At 44.9% G+C, this 12595-nt stretch overlaps 2 protein-coding genes across 2 annotated transcripts in view; one reads left to right on the forward strand and one right to left on the reverse strand.

Annotated features, from left to right (window-relative positions):
• The window catches only part of LOC144682622 (PI-PLC X domain-containing protein 1-like), a 705325-nt gene that overhangs the window by 595953 nt on the left and 96777 nt on the right, over nt 1–12595 (reverse strand). The window lies entirely within an intron of this gene.
• Nucleotides 1–12595, forward strand: part of cyfip1 (cytoplasmic FMR1 interacting protein 1) — a 218662-nt gene that overhangs the window by 78307 nt on the left and 127760 nt on the right. Inside the window, exons 12-13 of the mRNA XM_078545117.1 lie at nt 6313–6435; nt 11197–11322. Of these exons, the coding sequence (XP_078401243.1) occupies nt 6313–6435; nt 11197–11322 (249 nt within the window). The remainder of the gene's footprint in view (nt 1–6312; nt 6436–11196; nt 11323–12595) is intronic.

Genomic DNA, 12595 nt, shown 5'->3' on the forward strand with positions numbered 1-12595 from the left:
TTCCTTTTGCTTTCCTTCATCCCCTCAGCTTGGGATTAGAATCATCTGTAGCTTTTGTTTTGGGTTTTTGAGTCCAAGTCCGTTGATATGGCGGGGAGGTGCTGGCGCAGTGGTATTGTCACTGGACTAGTAATCCAAAGACCCAGGCTAATGCTCTGGGGACCCGGGTTTGAATCCCACCATGGCAGACGGTGGAATTTGAATTCAATAAAAAATCTGGAATTAAAAGCCCAATGATAACCACAAAGCCATTGCCGATTGTTGTAAAAACCCATCTGGTTCACTAATGCCCTTACTGTTGTCCTTACCTGGTCTGGCCTACATGTGACTCCAGACCCACAGCAGTGTGGTGTTGACTCTTAAATGCCCCCTGAAATGGCCTAGCAAGGCACTCAGTTGTAACAAACAAACAAAGACACAAAAAAAGAATGAAACTGGACGGACCACCCGGCATTGACCGAGGCACCGGAAATGACAACGGCAATTGCAGCCCTGTCGACCCTGCAAAGTCCTCTTTACTAACACCTGGGGGCTAGTGCCAAAATTGGGAGAGCTGCCTCACAGACTAGTCAACAGCAACATCCTGACATAGTCATCCTCATGGAATCATACCTTACAGATAATGACCCATACTCCTCCATCACCATCCCTGGATATGTCCTGTCCCGCCAGCAGGACAGACCCAGCAAAGGTGGCGGCAGTCGGTGGGGAGTTGCCCTGGTAGTCCTCAACATCGACTCCGGACCCCATGAAGTCTCATGGCATCAGGTCAAAACATGGGCAAGGAAAACTCCTGATGATTCCCACCTTCCGCCCTCCCTCAGCTGATGAATCAATGCTCCTCCATGTTGAACATCACTTGGAAGAAGCACTAAGGGTGGCAAGAGCACAGAATGTACTCTGGGTGGGAAACTTCAATGTCCATCACCGTGAATGGCTCGGTAGCACCACTACTGACCGAACTGGCCAAGTCCTAAATGACAGCTGCGAGACTGGGTCTGAGGCAGGTGGTGAGGGAACCAACAAGAGGGAAAAACAAACTTGACCTCACCCTCACCAACCTGCATGCCGCAGATGCATCTGTCCATGACAGTATCAGTAGGAGTGACCACCGCACAATCATTGTGGAGATGAAGTCCCATCTTCACATTGAGGATACCCTCCATTGTGTTGCGTGGCACTACCACTGTGCTAAATGGGATAGATTTCGAACAGATCTAGCAACTCAAGACTGGGCAGCCATGAGCCGCTGTGGGCCATCAGCAGCAGCAGAATTGTACTTGAACACAATCTGTAGCCACATGGCCTGGCATATCCCCCACTCTACCATTACCATCAAGCCAGGAGGTCAACCCTGGCTCAATGAAGAGTGCAGGAGGGCATGCCAGGAGCAGCACCAGGCATAATTAAAAATGAGGCGTCAACCTGGTGAAGCTATAAAACAGGACTACTTGCATGCCAAACAGCATAAGCAGCAAGTGATAGACAGAGCTAAGCGATCCCACAAGAATGGATCAGATCTAAGTTCTGCAGTCCTGCCATATCCAATCGTGAATGGTGGTGGACAATTAAACAACTCACTGGAGGAGGAGGCTCCACAAATATCCCCATCCTCAATGATGGAGGAGCCCAGCACAGCTGTGCAAAAGACAAAGCTGAAGCATTTGCAACAATCTTCAGCCAGAAGTGCCGAGTGGATTATCCATCTTGGCCTCATTCGGAGGTCCCCAGCATCACAGATGCCGGTCTTCAGCCAATTCGATTCACTCCACGTGGTATCAAGAAATGACTAAAGGCACTGGATACTGCAAAGGCTATGGACCCTGACAATATTCCGGCAATAGTACTGAAGACTTGTGCTCCAGAACTTGCTGTGCCCCTAGCTAAGCTGTTCCAGAACGGCTACAACATTGGCACCAACCCGGCTATGTGGAAAATTGCCCAGGTATGTCCTGTACACAAAAAGCAGGACAAATCCAACCCGGCAATTACCGCCCCATCAGTCTACTCTCGATCATCAGTAAAGTAATGGAAGGGGTCATCAACAGTGCTATCAAGTGGCACTTGCTTAGCAATAACCTGCTCACTGATTCCCAGTTTGGGTTCCACCAGGGCCAATCAGCTCCTGACCTCATTACAGCCTTGGTTCAAACATGGACAAAAGAGCTGAACTCGTGAGGTGAGAGTGACTGCCCTTGACATCAAGGCAGCATTTGACCAAGTGTGGCATCAAGGAGCCTTAGCAAAACTGGAGTCAATGGGAATCGGGGAAAACTCTCCGCTGGTTGGAGTCATACCTAGCACAAAGGAAGATGGTTGTGGTTGTTGGAGGTCAGTCATCTCAGCTCCAGGACATCACTGCAGGAGTTCCTCAGGGTAGTGTCCGAGCCCCAACTACCTTCAGCTCCTTCATCAATAACCTTCCTTCCATCATAAGGTCAGAAGTGGGGATGTTCGCTGATGATTGCACGATGTTCAGCACCATTCGCAACTCCTCAGACACTGAAGCAGCCCATGTCCAAATGCAGCAAGACCTGGACAATATCTAGGTTTGGGCTGACAAGTGGCAAGTAACATTTGCGCCACGCAAGTGTCAGGCAATGACCATCTCCAAGAGAGAATCCAACCGTCGCCCCTTGATGTTCAATGGCATTACCATCACTGAATCCCCAACTATCAACATCCTGGGGGTTACCATTGACCAGAAACTGAACTGGACGAGCCATATAAATACTGTGGCTACAAGAGCAGGTCAGAGTCTAGGAATCGTGTGAAGACTAACTCGCCACCTGACTCCTCAAAGCCTGTCCAGCATCTACAAGGCACAAGTCAGGAGTGTGATGGAATACTCCCCACTTGCCTGGATGAGTGCAGCTCCCACAACACTCATGAAGCTTGACACCGTCCAGGACAAAGCAATCCGCTTGATTGGCACCACATCCACAAACATTCACTCCCTCCTCCACCAACGTACAGTAGCAGCAGTGTGTACCATCTACAAGATGCACTGCACAAATTCACCAAGGCTCCTAAGACAGTACCTTCCAAACTCACAACCACTACCACCTAGAAGGTCAAGGACAGCAGTTAAATGGGAACACCACCACCTGGAAGTTCCCCTCCAAGTCACTCATCATCCTAACTTGGAAATATATCGTCGTTCCTTCACTGTTGCTGCAAAATCCTGGAATTCCCTCCCTAACAGCACTGTGGGTGTACTACACCATATGGACTGCAGTGGTTCAAAAGGCGGCTCACCGCCACCACCTCAAGGGCAACTAGGGCTGGGAAATAAATGCTGGCCCAGCCAGCGAAGCCCACATCCCGTGAATGAATAATTTAAAAAAAAAAATAAAGTAGAAATGCCAGACGTCCCAACACTAAAATACTTCACTTTGGTGCCATTCCGCCAGCAAGCGCCAGCTGTTTCCTTTCTTGCTGTCTGTACCATGTTTCATCTTGAATTCTCACTGCTATAAGTTTACGCAGCAACCTTTTATCGAGAGTTCTCTGAAATTCCAGACAGAATTGGCTATAATATTTACCACAATCCAGCTGAAGGAAAAGTTAGAGGTTAGTTCACAGAATCTCACAGTGCAGAAGAGGCCCTTCGGCCCATCGAGTCTGCACCGACACGTGAGAAACACCTGACCTATCTACCTAATCCCATTTACCAGCACTTGGTCCATAGCCTTGAATGTTATGACGTGCCAAGTGCTCATCCAGGTACTTTTAAAGGATGTGAGGCAACCCGCCTCCACCAACCTACCAGGCAGCGCATTCCAGACCGTCACCACCCTCTGGGTAAAAAAGTTTTTCCTCACATCACCCCTAAACCTCCTGCCCCTCACCTTGAACTTATGTCCCCTCATGACTGACCCTTCAACTAAGGGGAACAGCTGCCCTTAGCCTGTCCATGCCCCTCATAATCTCGATCAGGTCACCTCTCAGTCTTCCCTGCTCCAACGAAAACAACCCAAGTCTATCCAACCTCTCTTCATAACTTAAATGTTTCATCCCAGGCAACATCCTGGTGAATCTCCTCTGCACCCCCTCCAATGCAATCACATCCTTCCTATAATGTGGCGACCAGAACTGCACACAGTACTCCAGCTGTGGCCTCACCAAGGTTCTATACAACTCCAACATGACCTCCCTACTTTTGTAATCTATGCCTCGATTGATAAAGGCAAGTGTCCCTTATAGCTTTTTCGCCTCCCCACAAACATGCCCCTCTGCCTTCAGGGATCTATGGACACACACGCCAAGGCCCCTTTGTTCCTCAGAACTTCCTAATGTCATGCCGTTCATTGAATACTTCCTTGTCATATTACTCCTTCCAAAGTGTATCACCTCACACTTTTCAGGGTTAAATTCTATCTGCCACTTATCTGCCCATTTGACCATCCCATCTAAATCTTCCTATAGCCCAAGACACTCAACCTCATTGTTAACCACCCGGCTAATCTTTGTCATCCGCAAACTTACTAATCCTACCCCCCACCTAGTCATCTACGTCGTTTATATAAATGACCTAATAGGGGACTGAGCACAGATCCCTGTGGTACGCCACTGGACGCTGGTTTCCAGTCACTAAAGCATCCTTCTGTCATCACTCTCTGTCTCCTACAACTAAGCCAATTTTGAATCCACCTTATCAAATTACCCTGTATCCCATGTGCATTTGCCTTCTTTATAAGTCTCCCAAGTGGGACCTTGTCAAAGGCTTTGCTGAAATTCATATAGACTACATCAACTTCACTACCCTCTTGCTTTCTGAAGCAATAATGGCTGCTGCTCGCAAGGTTTTTCATACAGATAATCCCAGAGCAACCAATGTAATTAAGTCTTTAGTTTATTACCTTCTATGAGTGTTGGTACAGCACAGTTTCTAATCCAGTCGGGCCTCCCCTGCATTCAGTCATGTTCTCAATGCCTGCCACCACTTTACAAATAATAATCAAGTCTCTCCTCGTGTCCTCAGTCAAATACATATCCGTTACATTGGATCTTTTCTCTTTCGAGCCTTTTGTTATCTAGAACCTCCATAAGTAGAAGAAAATTGGGGCAGCTTCTTTATTGTAGCTATAAATCATTTAGCTAGCGATATAATTACCTTTTCCACAAATTGAAGTTCATTGCTTAATATGCAAAGGGCAAGTTGACACCACCAATATTATTGTATTGCATGTTGGATATAAATTGTGGAAATAATACCAGCATAATGCCCATCAATACTGAAGAAGGCAGCTTTGGGGGAGGAGGAGAAGTAAACCTTGTTTAGTAATGCTACATTATGACATAATTCAGGATGTGAAAAAACATTGAGAGATGCAACTTAATAACATCATCTTTGTTATTGGGCAGAATTTAATGTTTGCGCTGGGGGAATCTCACGCACTGACTCGAGAACCAATGGAAGGGAGCCCTTATCTCGCCCCTGTTGGGGAAAGCACACCGAATTAAGTGCCGTTCAGGCACTTAAGTGACCAGTGTTGGGCCTTGCAGAGGATTAAAGGCTGTGGGGTTGGAAATCCTGCCCCCTCGAGAGCTGCCAGCTAATCAGAGGCTAGCAGCTCTCCATTGCTTAGCCCCATTGGGTGGTAGCTGCCAGTAATGCACTCACCAGAGGCCTGGGATCAACGAGGGACCCCAGGCCATGAGTGAGGGTGGGGTGGGGGCTGGCGGGAAGGTGGGTGTTGGGGGCAAGGACAGCTGTGACTGTGTTTGTTCCCCCCGCCCCGGCCATCCTCCCAGATGCTAGGCCCCTTGATCAGACCTCCCTGGTGCCTGCACAGGCTTTTTGCATGGTTACTTTCCTGCCTGCCACTGCTTGATTACTAGCAGTGGCGGGATGAAGCTCTGGGGTGGGTATTAATTTCCTGTTTTAGGGCCTCAATTGGCATCTGGGCAGGAAGGCTGTCCATGAGTCTTCCTGACCCAGACTTAATCAGGCGAAGGCAGCAAGGCAGTGGGGTCCCAGCACGGCAACCAAATATCTACCAGCCTCCTAATTTGCTTCTGGGAGGCTGGACATTAAATTCCACCCACTATGTCTATTACACAAAAAGGCTTTAGCAAAAACAAACAAGAAGCCCCCCTATTGGAAAACCTTAAGGATTTCATTTTGAAAATATTTTTGATAACTAATTGCATTTTATAAGAGAATGATTGTTCAGTTGAATTGGGAATATGTCTGAATGCAATGCTGCATTTGATCTTAAGCACCGTTCAATGGTTTATGCTGTTAGGTTGGGAGTTCAGTTCTCTCTCAAATATTCCTCTTTCTTTCTTTTAATTTAACTATTGCAGGTAGTAACAGGGTCAGGCCGACAAGAAGCTCAAAAAACTGATGCTGAATACCAGAAGCTGTCAGAACTGGCTTTACAGGGAATGCAACTGCTGTCCCAGTGGAGTGCCCATGTTATGGAAGTGGTAAGAGACCTAAATGAGAGGAAATTACTGCTTAAAGTGGAACAGCAATTTTTTTTTTAATAAGAACACTGTTGCTTTATAGTTTGTGCTAATTTATCCTTCCAACTCACCTCTGTTAGCTTGATCCTGATCTTTTTAAAATCTGCTCTATCCAGACTGCGTTCAAGTTTTGTACAATTTGATCTTAGTTTGATCTTAAACATTATTAGGTTGTGGTTCTTGTTCCCAAAGTACCCAGTCACAATCAACTCCTCTCCCTGATCGGTTTTACTATTCATAACCAGATCTAGCCATACCTTTGCCCCAATAGACCTACTAATATGTGGCGTGAGGAAAGAGCTCTAAATATGTTTTAGGAATTCCATTCCCTTTAATTCATTTTGTCATGTTTCTAAGAGTCTCTTGGTTGGAACAGAAACTTTTCTTTTCAGTGTGACAGTGCAGATTTTGAAGAAACCTTTTAAATATGGTGATACCATCTTGAAGAGGGGGATTACACGTGTAAGATATGCAGCACAGAAACAGGCCTTTCAGTCCATGCCAGTCTTTATGCTGCACTTGAGCCTCCTCCAATCTTTTACATCTACATTTATCATTGTAACCCTCTATCCCTTTCTCCCTAATATGCTTGTCTAGTTTCCCTTAAATGCACCTATACTATTCACTTCAACCATTTCCTGTGGGTAGTGAGTTCCGCATTCTCACGAGTCTTTGGGTAAAGAAGTTTCTCTTGGTGACAACCTTAAATTAATGAGCTCTGGTTATGCTCTTCTCCACAAGATGATTACTTTTGGATGATCAACCTGTTTAAGTTCCTCTGCTTAACCCTCAAAGTCAATAACGTTTTTGAAATATTAAGAATGAAGCATCAATAGATTAATTAAGCATACAGTACATTCAATCATACTTAAAACTACACTTAAGATACTTAACCACTCCTAATAATTGGAGACTCAACCTCATTACAGTTCCAGATGGTTAGGTCAAACTCGCTGCACTTAGAGAGGATGAGCTGGCCACTGGAGTTTGCTCTACCAATACTGTGGTGTCCTAGTACACCTCTCCATGTATTACAGTCTGTGCCCACTTGGGCATTGCAGTCACCAAGAATAATGAATTTATCCTGGTGGAGTGGTCCTTTGAGTATCTTGCTGAAGTCGAAATAGAATACTTCTTTGACTTCATCTGTATGTGTCATTGTTGGAGCACAGGCGCTATTGAGTGTTGCATGCTGGCTACTGGCTAGTTGTAAAACGGAAGAACCATGAGGTGATCGCTGGTCTCTGTAGGAAGTAAGTCAAGTCTGTGTACTAGTTCAAATTGAATGGCAAAGACAACTGTCAAAGCTGGCCCTCGGACTTACCAATTCAGTGAATGTGCAACCTGCACCAACCTCCTAAAGTTGGAAAGCTAAGAGAATGCATGAGAAAACATTGGTGGGTAGAATAAAGGAGAACCCAAAGGGGTTTTTTAAATATACAAAGAGCAAGAGAATAACTAGGCAAAGAGTAGGGCCAATTAGGGACCAGAGAGGTAATGTGTATGTGGACCCTGAAGACGTGGGTACAGTCGTCAATGAATACATTGCGTCGTCTTCACAATGGAAAATGACGACGCAGGTATTTACATCAGTGGAGGACTGTGAAATATTAGAGGAAATTAACAGAAAGGGAGGATGTACTAGCGGGTTTAGGGGCCTTAAAAGTGGATAAATCCATAGCCCAGATGAGATGTATCCTAGGCTGTTGAGGGAAGCAAGGGAAGAGATATCAGGAGCCCTGGCAGTAATTTTCAAATCCTCTGTGGCCACAGGTGAGGTGCCAGAGGACAAAAGAACATAAGAAATAGGAACAGGAGTAGACCATTCGGCCCCTCGAGCCCGCTGCGCCATTCAATAAGATCACGGCTGATCATCTTGTGTTTCGATTTCCACATTCCCATCTAACCCCAATAACCCTTGATCCCCTTGCCTACCAAGAATCTATCTACCTCTGCCTTAAAAATATTGAGTGACTCTGTCTCCACCACCACCTGAGACAGAGAATTCCAAAGTCACACAACCCTCAGAGAGAAAATTTCTCCTCATCTCTGCCCTTGAAAACAGTGCCCCTTAACCCTGGACTCATCCACATGAGGAAACATCCTTTGATGTCCACCTTGTCAAGGCCATTCAGGATCTTGTATACTTCAATCAAATCACCCCCCTCTCTTCTAAACTCCAGTGGAATCAAGCCCAGTCTGTCTAACCTTTCCTCATAAGACAACCCACTCATTCCAGGTATCAATCTAGTATACCTCCTTTGAACTGCCTCCAATGCATTTACATCCTTCCTTAAATAAGGAGACCAAAACTGCACACGTTATTTGCGGTGTGGTCTCACCAATGCCCTGTATAACTGAAGCATAACATCCTTACTTTTATGTTCAATTCCTCTCGTAATAAAGGGTAGCATTCCATTAGCTTTCTTAATTACTTTCTGTACCTGCATACTAACTTTTTGTGACTCGTGCTAGAACACATAGATCCCCCCGCACCTCAGAATTACGCAGCCAATCTCCATTTAAGCCGTACTCTGCTTTTTTGTTGTTCCTGCCAAAGTGAAGAACTGCACATTTTCCCACATTAAACTCCCATTTGCCAGATCTTTGCCCACTCACTCAACCTATCTATATCCATCTGCAACTTCTTCATGTCCTCTTCACAACATACTTTCCTACCTATCTTTGTGTCATCTGCAAATTTAGCTATCATGTTGTTGCCTTTATTAGCCGAGGCATAGAATACATGAGCAGGGAGGTTATGATGAAACTGTATAAAATGCTGGTTAGTCCACAATTGGAGTACTGTGTGCAGTTCTGGTCAACACATAATAGGAAGAACGTGATTGCACTGGAGAGGGTGCAGAGATTTACCAGGGTGCTGCCTGGGCTGGAGGGTCTGAGCTATGAGGAAAGATTGGATAGGCTGGGGTTGTTTTCCTTGGAGCAACGAAGGTTGAGAGGGGACCTGATAGAGTTGTATAAGATTGAGGAGTATAGATAGGGTGGATAAGAAGGCACTTTTTCCATTAGTAGAGGGGCCAATAACTGGAGGACATAGATTTAAGGTAAGAGGTAGAAGGCTAAGAGGGGAGTTGAGGTGAAATCTTTTCACCCAGAGGGTGGTGGGAGTTGGGAACTCTCTGCCTGAAAGGCTGGTTGAGTCAGAAACTCTCGTAACATTTAAGAAGTATTTAGATATGCACTTGCATTGCCATAACCTCCAGAGCTATGGGCCAAGCACTTGAAAATGGGATTAGTGTAGTCAGATCTTTGTTGACCGGCGTGGATACGACGGGCTGAATGGCCTCCTTTCTGTGCTGTGAATGTCTTGAGCCTGAGTCTTAAGTTGAGACTTCTCAGCCTTGTTTTGTTTAGGGCATCTCTATTGATGTTGTGCCTGCCCAGCATTTCTGGCTATGGGGGCTGTTCTATGCTCTGATCTCATATTGTTGTCAAGAAATGTTCTAACATTCCATGAAACAAGTTTCATACAATGACTAGTGGTCTTGTTCTTTACATTTCGACCTCAGTGAATGGAAGACCAGTCAGGAGTAGTAACCTGGAAGGTGCAGGCAGAGCAAGCTGTGTTTAGGATTCCTTTTCTTCCCCTTCTCCAAATTGGGGAGAGCAGCTAACCATATAGGACTTTTGTGGGTGAAGAGCATCTTGACACTCTCCACCATCCTGGTCCTCCCCAAACCTTTTGACTTCCCAGTGTGCTAAGAATTACACTAACGACCAATTTAAGGTTATCGGTTGGGCTTGCAATGTGACTCTCTTACGCAGGCTCGAAGCCACATACGCAGAGATCTGCCCTCTGCAGGCAAAAGGAACATGTACAGGCATTGTGCCTTTTTTGAATTAAGCAAAATCATGGGGACAGTAATTTCCTAGTGCATTCTTCACGGCAACGCTGTGACCAATCAGAGCTGACTTGTCAACCAAGCAGTACCCTTTTCTCATGCAGTATAAGTTGATGCTCCCTTTGAAATTTGGCATTCTTGTGTCTATCAAAGGCAAAAAGCTTCAACAGCATGTCTTTTTTTCAGCAATACTCAATTGTACTACCAAATGACTATTTGTTAAATAAATTCCTTCACACTTCTGATTCTTTGGATATTGGAAAGTGTTCCAAAAAAAGTGAAGAAATAAAAGAAAGTGAATTAGTCTTTGTTGGAACATTTTCTCACTTTCCCTCTTTACATATTGCATCTAGACAGCTGGGCTGAGTGAGGGTAAACTTTACAATGCGTTCAAGAGTCCTTCCTATTTGCTACCAGAAATCTTCTCATGAAATTGTTTTTGATGAGTGGTTTGCATCAGATTGCAACTTTGCATTCGACAAATTCTGCTATTGTCACCTATGACATCTAAATGACTTTGTCAGACTGATAAGTTAAAGACCTGAAATTGTATGGCCTTTTTCAGTCAAGAGCATGAAAATAACAAATAATAGATCACTTCTTACCATTCCCATAGTAAAAAACTGGCCAAAAGCAATGGCAAGGAGATCCTTTGGCATTATTTCAAAAAAGAAAAATCATTGACTTGAAACATTAACTCTGTTACTCTTTCCACAGATGCTGCCTGACCTGCTGAGTATTTTCAGCACTTTCTGTTTTCATTTCAGATTTCCAGCAACAACAGCATTTTACTTTTGCCTAAAGTTAAATAATTAGCTTTCAGTCCATTCTTTCTCTCTGTTTCATAATTTTACAGTACTCTTGGAAACTTGTACATCCCACTGACAAGTACTCCAATAAAGACTGTCCAGATAATGCAGAGGAGTATGAGAGAGCAACAAGATACAATTACACAAGTGAAGAGAAGTTTGCACTTGTTGAGGTAGGGCAAATAAGAAGTCACATTTTTAACCTGTTTGTTTTGATAAGTTTCTTCCAGTAATGAAGTCCAGGATTTCAGATGCAACGGGGTTCGTGCCAGTACACTTAGACAATGCAAAATTAGGTTTCCTTGTGTTAGAACTGTTTCACAATTGTGAAGGACTTCTGGTAGTCTCTTGGTTCAGTTGGCACTTTTTTCTTCTTCCCAGACTAAAAGAGAAAAAAAAATAGCTGTCAGCAGAGGTCAGTTGTATTTTTTGAGGGCTCTGAGATTTTCTTGAGAGCCACTTTTTGATTGTCGGGGCGAGTTTTTGGTTTTCCCGGGCTCTTTGAAGGTAAAGCTGATCTAAAAATTTAAGTTAGAAGCCAAACTGTTCTTGAAGCAGGAATTTGCAAACTCTCTCTCTGCCTTCATTAAAGGATATGAAAGAAACAAGAGACTTGGTGCTGGCCAGGCTGCCAGAATCCAACAAAAATTGAACAGTTTTCCTGAATTTCTTTTTTCTTTTGGTGGGGGCTTTTCTTGCCCCCACCACTTGCCCTGTCATTGTCCTCCAATATCTGATAGTAAAGCAAATTCAGGGCCTTGAAGGTCAGGTTCTTCTGGCTGAAATGGATTCTCAACTTGTTCTACCCATCAAAACATTTTTTTGAAACTGTATTTTTTCTTCCTCGACACCAGATCCACCAGAAGTGTGAAAGTGAGCAATGTTACTTTCTGCATGACACACTCTCTTGCCCTGAGAGGCCTCATCCCCTGAAACCTCGTTTCCTTCCTCTGTGTCTCTTCTGCCCTTGCTGCGCACTCACTCTCGCGTGTTCTTTCGTGCTTGCTCGTGCGCCTCCGGCCCCCCTCACCTGCCCCCAGCCCCTCTCATGCTCCCTCTATTTAAATAAGCTTGCTGTAACTGGGAGAGTTGTGGGGAGGGGGGGTGGGGAGGGAACTGTTTACTTATGAGTATTTAATAAAGACCCACCTCCACCCCCCCCTTCCCTCCTCAACAGATACAACACACACAACTCGAAAAGAATTTTAAAAAATAAGCAATTCCAAAGGGAGGGAAAAGTGTGTCAACTATTTAGAGAGACAGAATCTGAGATTAGAGGAACAGCTCCTCACAGATTCTGCTTCCCCATTCATAGAGTCATAGAGGTCTACAGCACAGAAAAAGGCCCTTCAGCCCATCGAGTCTGCACAGGTCAAACAAGGACCTAACTATTTTAATCCCATTTTCCGGCACTAGGCCCATAGCCTTGTATGCCATGGCGTCGCA

The sequence above is a fragment of the Cetorhinus maximus genome, chromosome 7 (assembly GCF_964194155.1).
Source record: "Cetorhinus maximus chromosome 7, sCetMax3.hap1.1, whole genome shotgun sequence".
Taxonomy (NCBI): Eukaryota; Metazoa; Chordata; class Chondrichthyes; order Lamniformes; family Cetorhinidae; genus Cetorhinus; species Cetorhinus maximus.